Raw genomic sequence first — 20,597 nt, forward strand, 5'->3', positions numbered from 1 at the left:
GGAGAACAAAGGTAATGCCAGGGATGAAAGGTGTCCAAGGATAACTGTGGCATGCACAGCAATTGCTCTCCCAGTGTCACTGAGCAGTATATGCTCAGCTTGACACACACGGTCTAGGCTATACGCTCTCTTTTTCCCCTTTTGCTGAAAATTGAGGAATCTGTTCATGAAATGAGACAAAAACCTTCAATATGCCTTCCAGAATGGGCCCCAGAGAGAATCTTGAAAGTAATTAATATTTAGGCCATACTTTAAAGGTCAGAGGCAAAGTGGAAAAAAGCAAAATCAAGTAAAAATAGGAGATAATTAAAACTATCAAATGTACATACTGTAAGAAAAAGACAATAGAATGAATACATTTCATCCCATGGATCACACTCAGAAATTTTTCAATACAACATGAGAAAACTTCGTAGACCAAAAGAAAAGGCCAATAAAAGAAACCACTCAATTAAGAAACAAACAAACAAAAAACCCAAGTAACACAATGACTATAGTCTTAGAGCAAATTTAAAATTAAACAAGAAAACAAATATAAAAAAAATTCTAGTGATTAGGTCTGCCACACACTCATTTCTATTTTAATTTAGGAATAAAGAAGTCCCAAACAGCAGTCAGACAAAGGCAAGAGACTACATAGACTCCAGTAAAGTCTCGTCTGCTATCTTCAGAGGAGACAATGCAGTACAGTTGCTTAACCCTGGTCATTTCTGTGTGGTCTTTGGAAAAGATGAACAATTGGTATTTTTTTATTAATTGAATGCTGGAATTTGTCACTAGACATATTTCAGGAACACCATATTTCAATTAGGCATAATGTCATAAGTCCAATGGACTCTGGCTGTTCAGATCTAGATGATTTCAGGAGGGTGAGAATGTATCAGGAGACCAATTTTATTACATTTCACTTAAAATAGATTACGACTACCCAGTTACACTCTTCCTTCCAATTTGGTCATTAATTGTTAAAGATCTGGACATGTCTATAGTTCCCTGAAAAAAGAAAAGTACTTACGCCAAGGCTGTTGGTAGCAAGTGGTTTTTTTTGTTGTTGTTGTTTTTGGTTTTTTGTCCCCCCTCCTTTCTCTGCTTCTTATTTTGACTTTTATAAAAGTCAAAAACGAGCAGAGCAAAATAAATGTGCATATCTCTTATGTGGAATAAACCCTGCCCCACATTCCCTTCTCGGAAAGAGAGGGTGAAAAAAAATCATCACCAGAGAGGCACGGCTTTAAAATTTTGTTCTATGGCCCTGCAACTCCTGAAGCCGTAGTCAGTCAATATTGTTAATGTACCTTGTTAATTTGATAGGATTTGTCAGGTAACTCCACTGGAAAATTATATAAAACTGTTCCAGATGAAAAGATGATAGTGACATGAATTAAAGTGATAGAACAATAGTGGAATATAAACCAGAAATGACACCCAAAGTGGCTGTTGATTTATTGCCATACTGAGTTTGGTTCTGGGCTCCCATGTATATTAGTGCTACAAATCTGGGTCCATTTAGCAGAGGGATGCTCATACATACATCACCAGCTCCTGCTCCAAGCCAAGGTCACTCCCCATGGCATCAATCTTTTCAACAGAGCCTACTTCACAAAGCAGGACTTTTGTAACCATCTCAGATGTAACACACTCTCATCCTCTTTCATCTTTCTTTTATCATGTAAAGTACACTTTAACTTCTATTATTTTTATCTGCAAATTGTTACTGTATAGTTCATCCATTTCGGGCTGTATCTCTGCATCAATTGCCTGCGCTCTGCACGGCCACAAGTACACTTTCCCAATGACGCCCTTCCCGGGGGTTATTGTGCAGTCACTGTTTGCAGAGGGGACCCCAAATCTGGCGTTTGGGGATGAAGATGTGGGAGATGAATGCATTAGGTTCAAGACGGGCAGGCAGGTGGAACACCATTTAAACAACTGCTGTGTTCCAAACAAGTTGCCTGTGAATCAGATTTTCTTCTGAATCAAATCACATTTTCCCACTGACTTCTAGTTCCAGAGATACTTTATATTCATTTTGGATTGATCTGTCATTGGCAGGGGCTCCCAACACTTTAGTTTTAAGTTTCTCTGCCCTGCAGGCTTTCAGTCAAGTTGTTAATGATCTGTAAAACACTCGCCTGCCTAGAGGAGTCACTATTTAAAGGAACCTGTAGGGGCCTCTTTCCTGATGGGAAAAATCCTTTTGTACATTAAATAATCTCACCCTACTTGAGATGTGTGTGAGTCTCAGCTTCTTAAAGCAGGGCACACCGCCCACAGGGGCTGATTTGCTCTGGCTGCACAAGTGACAACCCTCTGCTTTCCAGTTTAGGAGGGTCTGAGGCAGTCTAGCCTTGGAGCCCATTCTCCTGAACGTACCCAGAACCCACTGCCGAAGAGAGTCTCTAGAACCCAGCCTGACAGCAAACAGAGACCTCTTCTGGGGGTCCCTGGGAGTCCAAGGTGTCCTTCTTGGTTGGAAGGAGGTAGCAGCCTGGTGGAGAGGAGACTAGTTAGGAGGCGGGCACCACAGTCCAGGCCAGGGGCAAAGAGGGGTGAACATTACCTGGCAGCAAATATATGTTAGTTTCGTTAGAAATCCTTTGTTTGCATTGATTCAAATCTCAGGACACTCTTATCACATTGGTTCCTGTATTTATCCTTATTTTATAGGTGAGAAATCTGAAGCACAGGGAGGTTAAGTAACTTGCCCAAGATCACACAGCTAAAAAAGCGGCAAAGCTAGAATTAGGAGAAAGCCAGGAAATTTGGCTCTAGAATCTGTCCTCTTAGCCACTATGCTATTCTGCAAGAACTGTGCTAGGTGTTCTATATAACAATGCCCTAGGAGGGGTGAAGGTGCTTGTCCAAGGTTGGGGAGCTTTTAAGCCCAGAGATGCCTGGTTCCCAAGTATGGTACTTCCCACTGCTCTGCACAGCCTCATTCAGTTGGGTCCAGACGTAATGAGGAATGCTGCTTAACTAGTCTTTAGTATCCTCTTTCGATTTTTACCAAGGAACAAATAAACATTCCAATGTGCCAATAAACACACACCTATTTTTGTTCAGACATGGCAAACCGGAGGATGAAATCCTATCAATATTCTTCTGTATGACCGCTGAGTATGGTTTTAATGTTCTTGGCTAAAGCTTTTGTGTAAAGTCACAAAGGAAAGACAGGCGTGCTCCTTAAAGTGTCACTTAAGCACTGTTTTTAAGTAATTCAAATTATAAACATACGTCCAAGAAAACAACGGAAGTTAGCTTTCATTAAGTTTACATTTCTCCAACTTAAATGGCCAATAGAGGAATAGTTAATCCAACCATGATGGAATACAACACAACCATGAAAAACTATGTCTGAGAAAAGCTTTGACTTGGAAAAATTCTTGTGAAGCTAAGTGAAAAGGACAGGAAAAATATTTATAGAAAGGGGATCTAACAGATACGCTCCAAACTGGTAACAGTGGTCAATTCTGGCTAGTAGGATTACATCCTTTCCTTTTCTGTATTTTTCCGAAACAGAAATTTCACCCAAAATAAAAACAAACATCATTTTAGGAGCTGACATTTTCTTGGTTTCTACTTCAGGATTCAGTACCCTTTCCCAACTTTTACAGTGTGGGGAAGGGAGTATGTTGAATCCTGTGATTGATAAGCATGAAAGCAGCCCTAAACGAAGACTACCTCCACCTAGCAGTTCTCAAGCACCCAGGTGGCTGAGCCGCTGGGAAGGGCTCCCGTGGCGGCACCACGACCACCCTGGGGCCACACGCACAAACGGCGCCTGGCAGGCTCCACCCGACCAGCTGTGGGAAGCGAGGAAGACAGCGTGAGGGCTGGCCCGAAGTGGACAGGGTCAGCCGCTTCCCTCAGAAATAAGGGAAGCTCCTTGTCTTTTTTACCAGCTCTCCTCCCCTACCCACTTATCCATGGCCATCCGTCATGACCTTTTCATGCTCCCACTTCTGACAGCTTCCAGATACAGTGAGTCAAACTTCACTGGAAGCAAACTATCACGCCAACTGTCAAAGGCAGAAAACAATGTCTGATTGCTGTCCTATGTCAATGCCAGCATATAAATCCTTCCCTAACAAGACAGCTCAAAATAAACAAAAATGCAACTCTAATGTATGTACAACTCTCTGGGGAAACCATTTGTCCAAGGCTTTAGAGTTATCACAAGGAGACCCTCGTCTGTTTTAATTAACCAGAAGATTCCCATAAAAGGAAATTAGCATGTACATCATCTTCTGCTAATAGACTGGTACCTACTTTGGGCAGCCCCTGTGCTGGGTCCTTTTGTGTAGAGCGACTTACTGAGAGCTTCCCACACTTCTAATCAGGAAGGCAGTAGTGCAGAGAGGTTAGGAATAGGGACTTCAGAGTCAGAAAGTCTTGAGTTTGAGTATCAGTTTCCTTACTTCCTAACCATGTGACTGACTTTGGGCAAGTTACTGTAAAATGGTGATGATAACGGAACTTACCTCTTGGGCTTTTGTGATGACTGAATAAGACTTGTAAAGTGCTTGGAATGCTGCTTAATACGTTGCTGGTGACCTATATCTCTACTTCTCATGACTGTTGTTAACAGGGGTTAGGCACTGGGCTAAGAGATGTGGCATAGATCCAGCAATGAGGGTCTGGAGAGGGAGCTCAGGGAGCCCCAGGAGGGATGTGAACAGGGACCTGCCTGGCCCTCTAGTCTGGGGGCATTGTCTCTGGGACCTGCTCTACATCCCAGCTTTGGAAGCACCAGGATCCAGAACGAATGTCCAGCTGGGGAGACCAGTACCCTCACCCTATGCATCCTTGTAGTAATCTCCCATCACCAAGTGTCATTGGCCATACTTCTTCCCTGCAACCTCCAGGAGTAGTTCAATTTGACATCAGGAAGACTGTTCTCACAGCTGGAGCTGTGGAAACATTTGCACTAGGGGAACCCCCTGCCACCACCCATGCTCCTGCCCGACTGCCTCCAAGGTCTCTAGGTCATTAGTTTGGAGATCTTGATTTTGCCAGTGCGTTCCCACTGTTGTTATCCTGGGTGAATGTACTTCTCCCCTAGTAAGCTTGAGCCTCCTCCTCTATAAAACGGCATAACAAACAGTACCAACTCCCAGGGTGTCATGAAGATGGGGTGGCATAAGCATGTAAGAAATTCAGCAGAGTGCCTGGCACATAAGAGGGCTCATTCAGTTATTAGTAAGATCATTAGAGATGAAGTGCAGAAAGGTGAAATGATGTACTTAACTCAGGGTGAATCAAGTCAGTAAATGGCAAAGCTGGGCTGAAGCCCAGGTCTATCTGATCAACTCTAGAGTGTGTCCTGACCATTGTCCCAGAGGCCCACGTCTGACTCTCAGGAGGCACAACCTCCCCTAGGGCCCACTTAAAATGCCCTTCTAAGAAGCTAAAATACCAATTCAGCAAAAATCAGGGCATTTAATATTCCGTGCCTCAGTGTATTTCCTGAGTTATTATTTATTTGCTCAGACATCATGAGCTGTGGTTCATTCATCAATCTCCTACAACTTTGAATCTAACACTAGAAAAGCTCCACTGTTGTTAAATCCTGGAGTAGCTTTTTATATAATTCCACAATCCTCTTGTCTTCGGGTTACCTAGAGCCTATGAAAGCCTGGAAAAGCCCCTGGGAGTGCCACTGAACAACTCTTTGCTGGAGTGGATTGTGCTGAATCCACACAGCCAGTCGATAGCATCCATAGAGCAGTCAGGCAAGTCTTTGAAACTTGTCTGAATTTACACACAGGATCAGATACAAAGGCTGTTCGGGCTTAATGAGACCTCAGAGATCACCTAGTCTGGGGCTTACATTCTCCATATGAAGAAATTGAGGCTCAGGGTGGGGATATGACTTGTCTGATGTCACCCATTAATGACAGAGCTATACCCATAATTCATATTCCCAGACTATCAGCCAGGGTTTAAACAGACCAGCTCTCCTGTCTCAATGCATTAAGTTTATATAGTGGGTATATTCACATCGTGATCAAATGCATTACAGTATGAAAAGCACTGTCTCCCTTAAGGACCCAAAATGGATGAGACTATCATATTTTGGCCACAACTAGAATGAGACCCAGTAGAGCCTTACATTCTTGAGATCAAGTGGGGTACTGGGCCCCAGAATCACTGGTTCCATTCAAGGGCTAACCATCTGAAACTTTTTGGGAACCACAGCTAAGAGCTGCCAGTTCCAATGTGTGGTCAGTTAGAGACTCAGTGACAAGTCTGAGTGTACTTGACTAGGCCATTATCCTTGGAATGAAACCCAAGGGGTGGCCTGAACATGAATGAGACCATGAATGTACAGCCAAACTCAGCACAGCGCTCAGCACAAGGGTGGAGCTTACTGAATGAGACCTGGGACCGTTTCACCCAGTAACACCTGTCCCTGGATGAGGACTAAGCCCTCTCTGTAAAGAAGGCACTTACAAAGATTGTGTATTAGGGGAGATAGTTTCCCAAACTAAAATGCTCCTGGTAAATAGATACTTCAGGTGAGCTTACAGTGTCAAGTTGGGAAGCAGCATGCCATTTCCTAAGAGATTTATGATATCACTTGTAGAGTGGGGAAAGACCAGCTCTTCCTCATGTTCAGGCCCTGCCCTAGTACACCGTTGGAGCTCAAGTGCGAAGGGTGAGGGCATGGTAAAAGGAATACAGAACCTTGATGGATGCTCCCTTATCCCACCCTTATTAATTTCTTTATGCCAGTGGCTCTCAACTCTCAAGGCTTTCTCAACCACCTGAGGAACCTGTCTGTCAATAGTAACCCTGGATTATTCAACAGGTGTTCTCAAAAGGGTAGATCTGGAGCAGGGAATTAGAGGAAGGTACGCAGTTAGGAAAAACCCTGAGTTTCTGACATTCCCTGTCAGGGGATTTTCCCTCAACCCAATCATTGCATTAAGCACTAATGTGGTTAAAAAAAAAAAAAAAATTTCTGGAGGCAGTCTTGATAGTATTTGTCCTGCTATTTCATAAGCTCATTAGTACTTGTTAAGCTCTATTCCAAATTTTGGTTCAGAAAATGTTGTCACAACAGGGACAGAACAATCAAGTGATATTAGAATTGCCATCCTCAAATTACTCAGTGGACCCAGGGATTTTGGAGCTAAGTGTGATGAATATCTCTCATGATCATTTTCGTGCATCTGAATGGAGGAGGGTATCTCCTTAGTATTCAGTAAGAAAATGAAAGAGAGGGGCGCCTGGGTGGCTCAGTCGTTAAGCGTCTGCCTTCGGCTCAGGTCATGATCCCAGAGTCCTGGGATCGAGCCCTACATCGGGCTCCCTGCCCTGCGGGAAGTCTGCTTCTCCCTCTCCCACTCCCCCTGCTTGTGTTCCCTCTCTCACTGTGTCTCTCTCTGTCAAATAAATAATAAAAATCTTAAAAAAAAAAAAAAAGAAAATGAAAGAGAAATATGGAAGGAAAAGCCATCCACTTGCTAAGAACCTGATTTCCAGATTATGTAATTATTCGAACTATACTCCATAGGTACCCCAACTGGAAAATAACAGGGGCAAGTATTTTATTCGTAGAGCCACACAGAGCATCAGAGTTAAAAAAAAAAAAAAAAAAGTGCAGGCCACAGCCGTTTGCTTTCACTCACTTAGCTTTGTGTTAACATGCTTTTTAAGTCTGCATATTGTACATTAAGAAATGGTACTGTAATGAAGTCTTCCTTGAGCGTTGGCTTGTAGGTATTGACTAGGGGGTTAAATAATAACTGCAATAGGACAGATAAACCAGGGAAGACAATAGATGGCAAATATGCTGCCTCTCATCATGCTCAGGCCCAGGGCAGGCATTTTTAATCAATCACAGAGTTTCTTTATGTTGCCCTCAGACACAGCTCCAGATGCTGCCTCAGCATAATGCTCTGGGCAGCCATTACAAACTTGATTGGAGTCAGTTTATGAGATGAAACCACTATGCCTTCTCTATGATATGTGCTATTGTACTTGATACTCTTGATAAATAACTACTATGATCACAAGTGTTATGATTATACATATGGATTGTTTTATGAAGAGATAGTGGAGGTAACCATGGAACCTTTCAGCAAGATTATTTTGTGATACAGTCTTTATCTGTAAATCCTACCCAGAATCTGTATATCTTCTACAGAATGATGTTAGGTTATATATGCAATTATGACACAGATGGAGTTCACGGGATATTACAGATTCAGTAACCTAAACCTTTGGTGCCATGGGGGAAGGTCTAGCCTGACAAATGATAAGGTGAAGGAATCAAGTTAGCACAGTGGCACAACTATCAAAGCACTTCTCAGCCTGAGACCCTTTATCAGGGAAATCAGGCTGACCTGCCCACGCAGTAAAAACAAGCCTTGGACAAAGAGATAAGGGTTTCGCAAGAAAGTCCTTTGGAGACCGAGAGGCTGTATTTCCCAAGCCACATAATTAAGGGGAGATTCTGAGCTAGCAGGTCTGGGATGAGGTCAGGGACTTGGTGATTCTGATACGCAGTCAGGGTTGCAATCACTGCTCTAACATACTGTGTAAATAAGAGGAATACACTGGTGGTATCTTGGTCCTCTCCGCTTTGTTTCTTATATGGGTTTCCGGCCGCCCCTTGGCTAGTGCATCATAATTCAGCTTCTGCCAGGCAGCCAACAAATACTTACTGATAGTATACTATGGCATTCCTAATTAGTGGCTGGCATTCACCATCTGACCCTTTTAGTTTGATTTTCTCCATACCCACTTTAAGCTGTCAGCCTTGGCATGTTTGGGCAGCAGACATGTCCTAGTGTCTGATCCTATGGTCAGGCACACGGGATCAGGTACACGGGAGATCATGCTAATGGAAATGACCTCAACTTGGTATAAGCTCAAGAAAAGTCTACACTTAAGGGTACCAGTACTTTCAGGCCCAACACAGAGAGGAAGCAGACAAGATGAAATATTCCCAGAAGGTTTTTGAGAAATCACGGGATGGTTAGGCATGATGGTTTTGTGTGGTAAACTTTCCAGGCTGACAGAGCAGGGATGGTGAACAGACTTCACCTTAAGAACCAACTTCAACTGACTGCTAGGAATTGCTTAGAGGGCTGTGTTAGAAAGGGTTCTGAGGTCAGGTCTGGGCCCAGAGGGAAGAAGTACAGGGACTGACAAATGAGGTGAACGGAGGATGGAAGAGCAGCGCACGTGCTACACTGACGTGACCTCCAGATGCAAGGGCAGGGACAAGAGTGGGGATGTGCAGAATTTTTGGAACTGGCCAACAACAAGTAATCACTTCCTTTGTGAAGGCGAGTTATTAATGACTGAGGCATCCATGGCTTGATGGATTGGGTCTGTTGTACGGGACTGGGCTTCAGTCCCAGTTCTGTTACTGGGACTGGAACTGGGACTGGATATCCCACTGTATATCCTGATGGCTGGGAGGGAGGGAAAGAAAGTTAGTGCTTATTAAAGTAGTAATAGCTGTGTGCCAGTAAACACTAAATTCTCTGTACACATCACATTACTTCACTTATTTCTCCAAGCCTTGTTTTTTTTTGAGTCAAGAAATGGGAGTAGTATCATCAGTGTTCTGTGTGGATTAAATAAGGTGATGGGGTGAAAGTTCACCGTATACTGCAAACTGTCCTAGAACTATAGAGCATGAGTGCAATGGCCATTTGCATTCAGGGCATAATACAGTAGTTAGGTGCAGGACTCAGCCTTAGGCAGTCTTGGGTTCTGATCCCAGCTTCATTACTTAACAAGTAATTGTTCCCTATATCCTAGTTTCCTCATATAAAAAATGGAGATAGTATCAGTACTATCCAATAATAGTGATATGATTACAGGAGACAAGAATAGAAGAGTGATCAGCAAAGTGCCTGGCACATAGCAACGAGCACTTGATAAATAACCACTTTCAAAAACTGTAATTCTTCATGTTAATATTATTGAAAAAGATCAGGTCTTTGCCATAAGTTTCACTAATGGACTCCAATAAAGTTTTTCAATCACAGAAAAGTCTGGTGGAAAATCAGTCTAAGTTTGGGTCTTGCAGATCCGAGTTTGAGTCCCTCCCTGCCTGACTTTCTCAGAAGCAGATGGCAGATGGTCAAATGGGAGCATGGGCCACGTCTACCCTGAGAAGCAGCTGTGAGGGCCCCGAGGAGCTGGGGAATGCTGCTCGCTGCCACCGCCGTGTGCTCCTACATACCACGGACTCAGAGTGGATGGGCAGTTTTCTGTGGAATCAGCAGGGCTGCTGGGGAAATGCCGCACACAGACACTTACCACTTAGAAGAACCTGCCACAGGGGGCAAGTGAAATCTCTGCTCTGACTGACACAGGATGGATGAGTGGAGGAGACCATCCATCAGTGTCAGGAAAGATCTGAAGCACCTGGCTAGTCAGTTGAAATAAAATAAATTATTTACTGATCTCAGAATCCAGCTGCTCACTCAAATGCTCGTAAAAGGTGCGTTGTTTGCTGCCCTGTACTTTACGGTAGATTCAGTTTTGGAAAGAAAGAATTCCTGGATCACTCTGCAGGTTTTTGTTGCTGTTACTGTTAAAATGAAAGGGTGTTACCTGCTTTGCAAGGAGGGAGAGGGGTTCTAAAGTCACATACGGAACTCATCTACATGGCAACAGGAAATGAGCTTTCTTTCCTGCATGGTATAGTACTCATGGGCACGGTTTCTGTGACTGTCACAAAATTCCTTAGGACTAATTAATGAAATTTCTGTTTATCATGCTAAAGATTGAGCTTAGATTCATAATTGAAACACATATTCTGGCAGCACCTGACTGTTCAGAAGCTCCTTGGAGCATGTCTCTCCACCAGAGGGTGCCATGTGTACCACTGGAAACATCCAGAGGTGACTGAGACCTGGCTTCTAGACACACTTCTGAGAACTACTGCTCTAGGGAGAGATACCTGCATCACTGTCATCATCCATTTCTACCTGACAAGTCTCCTCCACTGTAGCTACAAGTGAGACTTGGCCAAGAGCGCCACTACCTAATCTGACTGACGTGGTTAATTTCAAGATGGTGGACAGGACAGAAAGCCATAGGCAAAACAGGGAACAGTGACGATACTAGCAACACTAAGAGAAGCCAGCCTCTGTTCAGAATAGAGCTTCTATAGGCCAGACACTTTTTTTTCTATCTTGAAAGGTAAATGTTATAATTCCCATTCTATAGATGACAAAAACTAAGACTGAAAAGAGAAGGGACTTGTCCAAGGTGACACTGCATGTAAGTGCTAATGCAGGATTTAAACCCAGTCCTGACTACAGACTAGGGCTCTTCCCACAGATCCTTTGGTGGGCCTCTTCCTTTAAGTGAATATACACGTCAGAATCTGATGAATTAAAATTTGGCTTTTTTGCCTTTGGAAAAATGTGTGGGAAAGAAGCCCACGATCTTGGTTATCTTTCCAAAGCATTGTTTTTTTACCTCGGGAATCCGTGGACTTACTGATGATGCTCACCTGGGAAAATCCCCGCCTTGTACCCTGGCTGCAGCCAGGCTACTTACTGGGTTTCTTAAAACTAGACTCACTCCTTTGTTACTGGGAAGGTACTGCAGGCAAACACAAACTAGATGTCTGAGTAGAATTCTTATTTTAGTGAACTTTTATTAGAAATATACAAGAGAAAGTGCATGAGTCCTAAGAATATCTATAACTTGATTTTTCCACAAAGTCTACACACTCACGTAATCAAATCAGTGCCCAGATCAAGAAACGAAACCTACCAGCGTCCTAAGACTCCCCTGCAGTCACTACAGCCTCCTCTCCCCCTAGATAACCACCATCATTACTTCCACACAATAGATTATTGTGTAATTTTGGAAGGCAGTTACGTTTACCACTATAGCACCAACACTGTTTTTGTGTATTTTTGAATGTTATATAGTAGAATAATAGAGTATGGATCTTTCCCCCTTTTTTTGAATCTGGCTTCTTTTTGAACAGCCTCATTATTTTTATTTGTATGAGAAGAACCAGGAAAAGCAGCCCCAGGAAGAAAGACACCAGGGATTTCTATGTTTTAAGAATCAACATTAAAAATAAGCATTTTTTTAAAACCATTTTAGATATTTAGCATTTTATTTGTTTTTGTGAGGAGGCTGAAACAGGCCCAGAAAGGAGAAAAAAGGTGGGTTCTATGGTTTGGTTCAAAGTTCCTGGGTGCTAATTCATCAGGTCCGTCTGTTAGAATCACCATCATCCTAGCAGCTGGTGTTTACTGAGGCCTTGCTACGTGCCAGGTGCCTTCCTCAGTATTCTGCATGTGTGAGGACATTTCATTCCCTTAAGTACCACATCTATGAGACAGGGACTATTGTCTTCACTTTACCAATGAGGAAACTGAGGCTCTGAACCATTTGCCTGTGGTGATGCAGCTAATAAATGAGCCAGGGTTTGAACCCTGGCTTCTAGCTCCAGAGTCTGTCCTCTGCGTGTTCCATTAACAGCTCTCATTTACAGGAGGTCTGCCACCCGCCAGGCCCCGTGCTAAGTGCTTCACATGGCCTATCTGACTTGCCCCCCAAGGCAATCTGAAGAATTTGGTGCTACTGATACTCCCATGCAGACAGGACGGAATCGAGGCTCGGCAAGATGAAGACATTTGCCTAACGCAGCCGACTTCCGGCAGAGCCACGACTCAGAGCTGCTGTGAGCCTGATGCCCCTCTCTGACTTACTCAGCTGTCCTGTCCGTGAGCTTCAAGCTCCAGCCAGTCAGGGTGGGGAGGAATATCTGAAGAGGTTTTTTTTAATTCGAAGATTTTTGAGGCTTATTACAAATTAGCCAAACGAACACCAAAACTGCAAAAGACTTTATTATGAGACACGTACAGAGCATCTGTGAGAAACCTATAATTAGTGGGCCTCAGAGTTGGCGTGCAAACTTCCTCCCTTCACACACAAGCAGACGAGGCCTGGGAAGGGGCGGTGTGGCAGAGGCAGGTGGCAGAGCCAGGGTGCAGGTCAGCTCCCTAAGCCTGGCATCCGTAACTGCTCCCCACTCCTCCCAGTGTCCTTTCTTAGGGAGCAGATGCACTTGAGTGGGCCAGACCAGTGTTCTGCTCCTGACACCACCACCTACCTGCTGTGTGAGCTTGGGCACGAGACGTCACCTCTCTGGCACCTCATCTACCTTCTTTGCTAGGTGGGGAAGGTACAAAATACCTACCTTTTAGGTAGTTCAGAAATGTACGTAAAGCACTTAGCACAGGGCCTACTACACAGCAGGTCCCTGTAAATGACAGCCGGGCTGCTGATGTAATATTGACTACGATGACACTTTTTCTACTCCTGTTATGTGTAAGTCAAAACAGAAATTTAGCACTTAATTGGAACAAATTAATCCCAAATATTAATTGAAAGTTAATTCTGGATTATTTGGTGAGGATCCAAATATAACTTCCAAGATCACTAAAAAGCTTCCTGAATAAAAGGCATGAATGAATAAGCAATGAATTCACCTGAGCAAAAAAAGGCAAGTGGCAAAGCTACAGAGCAGTTCTAAGGATAGCATGTAAGAGAATTACAGAATGATAAGAATTATGGAACTTCACAGAAGTCAATCAGTTTGAAAAGAGTCTCAAGTTAGTTCTATTTCTAATCTTCTGCTTCATAAAAAAGAAGACAAGACAGAGCACTCAGGTGGGGACAAGGAGGTACTTTATATTTCACTGTTTAAACATTTTCTCTGAAAACAAATTACCGTTAGTCATTCAGGTCACATAAAAGTTGGATGTTGTTTCATTCCCTATTTCCACGCTGACCACTGATACAAAGGGTCAGGTCCATCATTAGTTCATGCACTTACCTAACTGGACATCAGTTGTGAATCGTAGTCTGTGGATCATGCTGACTTTGAATGACTTGTAATGGTGGCTGCTAAGCATATCCTGTACTGTAGCTATGTCAATCTGTGAATCCTCCTCAAAAACTCCGTCTGCCCTTGAACCTGGGGAGGAAAAAGCAGCTTAACACATAAAGATACATGAGGCTTGGCAAATGGTGTCTGCTTAAAATGCTCTGGGATAAATTAAAATAATATGGGCTATTTAATTTGGAGAAGAAAAGGCTGAGCGATGACTTAATAATGCCATTCCAGTAAACAGAGAATGGTAGCATATTCATCATTCAACAATTAATTCCACAAACACTGCCTATTCTATGGCAGGCCCTTGGCTGGGCAGCAGGGATACGCAAGGACAGAAAAACTGCTGCTTGCCAGAAGCTCTCCATCTCCACGAGAGTAAGTTAAAACCACAAAAGCATGGGTGGTCGCACTTCTTGTTTCTTCTCCTAATAATACTTTTTCTGATCATAAGAGTAATCCACGTTCTTGAAGAATTCTCACGCTTTCCAAGATTCTCAAACTGTCTGTTCATCAGCTTCCTGTCTTGCGCCCCAGTCCCCACTGGTGTGGGCACGAGCCTGCTCCCGGCTTGGACGGCTGTTAACAGTCTCCTCACTGGCCTTCTGGCCACCAGGCACTCTCTGCAATCCAGCCACCACAGGACTTTCTGATTCATATGGCTTTCTAAAGCTTTGATCATTTATTCACTCATTCAATGTTTAGTGAGAGCTTTGTGCACGCTCAGTACTCTGATATGTGATACTGGGGACAAATAAGAAGGCTTGTGCTAAAAAATCTTCCCTGACTTCCCATGGCCTCCTGAATGAGGCATTGTTTTCAGCCAAGCAATCAAGGCTGTCTATAATCTGGCTGAAACATAATTTTTCAATTTTACTTGTCATTTCTCATCCATACCTTTTGCAGTTCCTCCCAAACTCCTCAGACTGCACACAAGTCCAGGTTTTTCTACTTCTGGGCCCTTGCCTAGAACACCCCCCATCCAACCTTACCCTGGACTTGTCAAAACTCTACCCAGGGCAGCTCAAACTCCACTTCCTGAATTCCATAGCAGTTGGTTTATACCGGACCCTGGAGCCAGAAAATTCAATTCAATTTTTAGCTCTGCCTCTAACTTGCTATATGATCTTGGGCAAGTGACTTTATCTCTCTGAACCCCCGTTTTTACCATGCACAGAATGCCAAATATATTTAAAGAATCGAACACAAAATACACTTAATAAATAGCAGTCACGATTATTTTTATTCTACTGTCATAAAGGACAGCATTCAACCTTGCACTAAAATTGTTGAGTGGTTGGTCTGGCCTAATTTGGAAGCTTTTTGACAATCAGTAAAGTTTCTCATTCATCTCTGTATCTTCTGCAAGCACTACAGGCAGCTGGTGTGCTCTTGTTAAATTTTGCTAAAGAAAGAAAATAAATTAAAATAAAATAAAAAATAAAATAAAATAACATAAAGAACCAGTGTGTATGAATGCTAAGCACTTTACACATGCACTTAAGCCTCATTCAACCCGGTGGGTACTGATTTTCTGTATCATACAGATGAGGCATCTGAGGCTTTGGGAAGTAGAGTCATGTGCCCAGGGCCACACTAAGCACAGCTAAATTATCTCCCATCCCCCAGAGTTTAAACTGTGGTCTTCTGAAGGTGCAGTTGCTGGTGCCCTTCACCAGTGGGACGGGAGCATCTGTGCAGCAGAGGCCGACCAGAGCAGGTGCCCTAAGCCTTGTTGTGTGGAACACCCAGAGATGGCCCACAGGGGAACCCAGACAGAACTCCTTGGGACAGAGTTGGAGGAATGGAAAACTCGAGGTTTGGGTATAAAATGGGAAAATTCTGTTACATAACTGGCAGCCTAACAATTGCATGCTTTTCCTTCCCACAGTTATTGCTTACAAGGTAAGCTTTTAAGTCAAAGTTGGTTTCTGATGCCTTTACACTAGACTCATTTATTAGGAATTGTGCATTCGATTTCCAAACCCTGCAATTATTCCCAGCTAAAATTACTCCAGCCCCTACAATAATGCTCTCCCCACAGTGAAGACGCAGCCCCACCCTTAATGGGCCATTCACTGAATGTCCGTGATATGGTCCCATCTTTGAGCATCTGCACATATTGTCTTCTTTGCCCAGGTCACCCTTCTCCCCACTTCATTCTCTCCTGACCTATTCCTCCAGGTCTCCTCCCTATTCTTCCTGAAGAACTTAGCTCAAGTGACACTCCAGGGAAAGCTTCCCTGATCCCGGGCCCCCAAGTCTAGTACAGCTCTTTTCGACACTGCACCCAGCATTTTCCTGCAGAATGCTGTCACAGCTAGTCATTATCTGTCTCTGCCCCAAGAGGGCAAGCAGAGTGACTGCTTTACTCACCATTATAGCCTAGATCCTGTTAGTGCCCAGGATAAAGCAAGTGCTCAATAAAAATTTACTGGATGAATACAGCTGCCATGTCCACAAGAAGGTGAAGATCAGAGAGGCTGAATGACTTAACCAATATCACCTCACTAGGATCAGAAGAGTTGCACTCAACATCTATAAGGGCCATTAGGTAACCTTGCTAGCTTTCTTTGGGACACCTGTAATTTTGGACAGAGGTGCCATCATTGCAAGTACTACTGTCTTCTGGGTAATGTCCATCTCTTAAACCAAGATGCTGGCTAGAATTTACAGAATTTCAAATAATCGTTCATTTTCCCCAATACACACTCCACTGAAACAGAACTGCGGAGATATGTTTATTTCTATTTTTAGAACCTTTTAAATACGAGAGTTGTGGAGAATTTTGGTGAAATACTGAAATCCTTTCATGTTTTAAAAATCAGTTAAAGCCATCTTATCTGAGAAAATGCCATTATTAGATACAACTTAGCTCAAGAACTTCTGTTTTCTTTACTAATTAGTATTTTCTAAATATTGCAGGTATTTGATTTGGAAAGGGGTAACAGCTCATTATGCTAAAATGCCAATTACTAGAAAAAAACCCCCAAAAACCCACACTTAAGAGTTTTACATTTTATGATGTTGGATTAAAACCAATTTAAAAATTACTATAACGTGACATATAATTTTTTACTGAGCAATTTCAATGCCAGCTGCTAATAAAGCATCTTAGCTGTAAATGATAATTCAGATGCTTTTAGATAAAGTGGTGCATAAATATGGCTGGAAATTGATTTAGCTTCTTACAGAAGCTACTGAAGAATGACATATTTTGTTTAATACACCAGCTAATGTAGTCCTAAAAGCTCAAACAAGTGCCAGTTTTCACTCCTAAATTTGCTGTGGGAGATTAATGAAAACTTTATATTTTGCTGAAATGTTAATAATGGGCAGATGAGATGATAGGATTTTAGTAGAGGTCTTAAAGCTATGGAATAACCAGCAAGGCTTGTCAATTTCCTTATATTAATTTTGTTCAAGACTTACATAGCTGGAGCTGGCTCAACACACTAATGCTTCTTGCATTGACCTTCTACTCTCCAACAGTGTAAATTCATATCCCATTTGAGGATTTAAGCCCCCCCTCATACTTGGGTAAATTCTGAGCCTTGCCCCAGATGACAAGCGGCGTGTTTGCTTTTGTGATTAAAAGGGCAACAGCACCTGGGAGAATAGGAAAGGAAGGAAGATCTCTGTGTTCGCCTCCAGTACATGCTGCCCACCCCCAAGCAGGTCATCTGATGAACTGGTCTCGGAATTACACAGCCGTTTTTCCAAGTAGGCTTAGGAGTGCCATTGCTTGGAGGGGGCATGTGTGCGTGTATAGATCAGTCACCCATATAACCTGCAACGACTCTCCCCATACCAGCAGGATGCTAGACTATGAAGGCACACTGGTGAGGATAAGGCAGGGTTCCTGATCTTTAGGAGCTTACAGACTTGCTATTAGGAACACAAAGAAAAGAGTACAAGGCAGAGATAAGTACCCAATAAATGGTGCATGTAACAGATACTTTATATTGAAGCACAGCATTATACCAAAAGCATGTTTTTGGAGGAGAAAAGTTCAAAGACTTTGCATGTATACCTTTACTGTTTGTATCCTTCCAGAAAGGAATGAACCCAACCATATATCAGCACTATACCATTTGCATGTTAAAATTATTACAAAAAGCAACTTCACATTTAAAAACCCGCTTCTGTTGAAGAGAAGACATTTTTATCTACTCAAAGTCAAAAAAAAAAAAAAAAGAGAGAGAAAACCAGAATGTCTTAGAAATAAACATATTAAAAAAACCACTCCCAAAGTGTTAATTTAATTGAAACATAACCCTTTGGTATTTTGTTAAATGAGCAATTAAAAAGGTCACAAGCAATTAAATGAAACAAAAGCCACACTGTGTTCATCTACATTAATGCTGAACTGGGTCTCCTCCTGAATGACAAGATAAATTGTAATGGTGCCTTCAAAGACTTCACAATGTATTTTGTCAAAGTCGGGAGTGTTAATGTCTCTATGTGCCATGGATTACCATAATGTATCGTGTCAAAACGCTCGAGCTGCAATAACTCAAAGATGTATTGTGATAGATCAAATTTTGGGGTGGGACCTAAAAGTGACTTGAGCACCAGTGTGCTCAGATGGTCTGACACCAGGCTCTGGAAGAATGACACAGAGCCCATTTGCAATTTGTAAAGGTTTGTGGGACAAAATCTAAGAGGGGATGGAGCCTAGCTATCTAGAGGAAAGAGGTAGAAAGGAGGAAACAGGAATGGCACCTATCTTAATGGCAAAACCAGGCTGGAGCAAGAGCGGGTAGAGGAAGGAGTAGGCAGGCAACATCTAGGGTCTGCAGGAAAGGAAGGAAAGGAAAGAAAGAGGAGGTGCTGAGGGCGCCAAGGGCTGGGAAGTGGCCTTGGGACTTAATAACATTGGAAAGAACCTGGAACATAGAGTTCAGAGACGTAGGTTCAAATCGTAACTCTGACATCAAGGGTTAAGAGTGGGTCAAAACCTTGCCCAAGATTCCATTTTTGGCAAGAGGCAGAGCTGGGACAAATCTGTTGAACTTGAGTCCACCTTCCTTCCGCTGTGCTTCTCCTTCCCCTCCCGCCTCACCACCTTCCTACAGGCAGCAACAAGGAGACAGCCTGGGTAGGTGGTAACTGTAAACTCTGAATCAGTGGTTCTCAAAGTACAGTCCAGGACCCACTGGAGGGGTGATTCCCAAGAACCATTCTGGGGGTCCATAATCTCAATAATATTTTCACAATATTAACAGTAAGACATCATTTGCCCTTTTCATGCCTATTATCTTACAAAGTAAAAACAAGTGTGTAAGTTCACTGATAGGGTTCTGATTCCACATTGCAACAAATCTTTAAAAATCAATCACTTGAGGGGCGCCTGGGTGGCTCAGTTGTTAAGCGTCTGCCTTCGGCTCAGGTCATGATCCCAGGGTCCTGGGATCGAGCCCCGCATCGGGCTCCCTGCTCCGCGGGAAGCCTGCTTCACCCTCTCCCACTCCCCCCTGCTTGTGTTCCTACTCTTGCTGTGTCTCTCTCTGTCAAATAAATAAATAAAAGCTTTAAAAATCAATCAATCAATCAATCAATCTTTTCTAAAAAAAGAATCACTTGAGTTTCGGTATATTAATGAAAATTAATATCCACTATTCTCTGAAAAGGCTATTGAAATACTCCTACCTTTTCTAACCACATATCTATGTTAGGCCAAATTTTCTTCATATACTACAACTGAAACAATATACTATAGCAGACTGAATGCAGTAGATACGAAAATCAAGATGCTTTCTATAAAGCCAGACATTGTAGAAATTTGCAAAAGCATATATAAAACAGTGCCCACTGGTTCAGGTGATCAGTCAATAATTTATCTTCCTGATGGAACAAAAATAAACGCTCTTCAGAGAAAGAAAATGGAAAACAAAACAAAAGAAAATACAGGTATTTTTCATAAAAATTTGTTAACATGTAATGGATTTATTATTACTCTTTAATGAATTCATAAATATTTAAAATTTTCTGTTTTTATTCCTAATAAGTTGATATAACCCAATAAACAATAGCTCTTTGGGGTCCTCAATAATTTTAAAGAGTGTAAAGAGGTCTAAGACAAGAAGCTTCAGAACCACTGCCTTTATTGGTTCTTATGCCGTGCCTGGATGCCCACTTGGACCATCATGATGAGATGTAAAAGTGCAGTTACAGCTGCGTATGGCTACATACCTGACAACAAACACAAACAGAAATCTTGGATATACGTTACTAGAGTAACAGGCTTGCCGTCAGGTGACTGGATCAAGGCTAATTATAACTAATACTGTTTTACGTTTAAAAAGTGTTTTTGTACATGTGATTTCACTGAAACTGAGGGAGACACTTAGAGGTACATATGGGACCTCCTTGCAGACAAATGGGCGCTAATCATTAAATCAAAGCTCAGATGAACTCACTGTATGCTACCGGCAGATGCCTTTGTTCATAGATAGAAACTACACAGGACTTCAAACTCCATTTTATGGTTCCGTAAGTCTTAGACCAAGTCAAAAAGCTTGAATCTAGTTCTGAGTTAAAGCAACTTCTATCTCCCTTCTCCAAAAAGATCTGTGCTAACTCTGGGACTCAACCAGAAGACAATGGCCTTTGTTACATCCTCCCCTTTAAATGCCCTATAGCTCGATGATGGGTTGACTGATCCTAGCAGGTTCACAAATAGTCACCCAGCACCCACCAC

The 20,597-nt window shown here is 42.6% G+C and overlaps 1 protein-coding gene across 11 annotated transcripts in view; it reads right to left on the reverse strand.

Moving 5' to 3' along the window:
- The window catches only part of MAPKAP1 (MAPK associated protein 1), a 244,863-nt gene that overhangs the window by 29,746 nt on the left and 194,520 nt on the right, over window positions 1-20,597 (reverse strand). For all 11 annotated transcript variants that reach the window (XM_064579504.1, XM_064579505.1, XM_064579506.1 and 8 more), the window contains one exon: window positions 13,838-13,978. In XM_064579504.1, the coding sequence (XP_064435574.1) occupies window positions 13,838-13,978 (141 nt within the window). The remainder of the gene's footprint in view (window positions 1-13,837; window positions 13,979-20,597) is intronic.

This window comes from Mirounga angustirostris, unplaced genomic scaffold (assembly GCF_029215605.1).
Source record: "Mirounga angustirostris isolate CCGP_5_RB_7025 unplaced genomic scaffold, mMirAng1.0.hap1 SCAF_15, whole genome shotgun sequence".
NCBI classification, from domain to species: Eukaryota; Metazoa; Chordata; class Mammalia; order Carnivora; family Phocidae; genus Mirounga; species Mirounga angustirostris.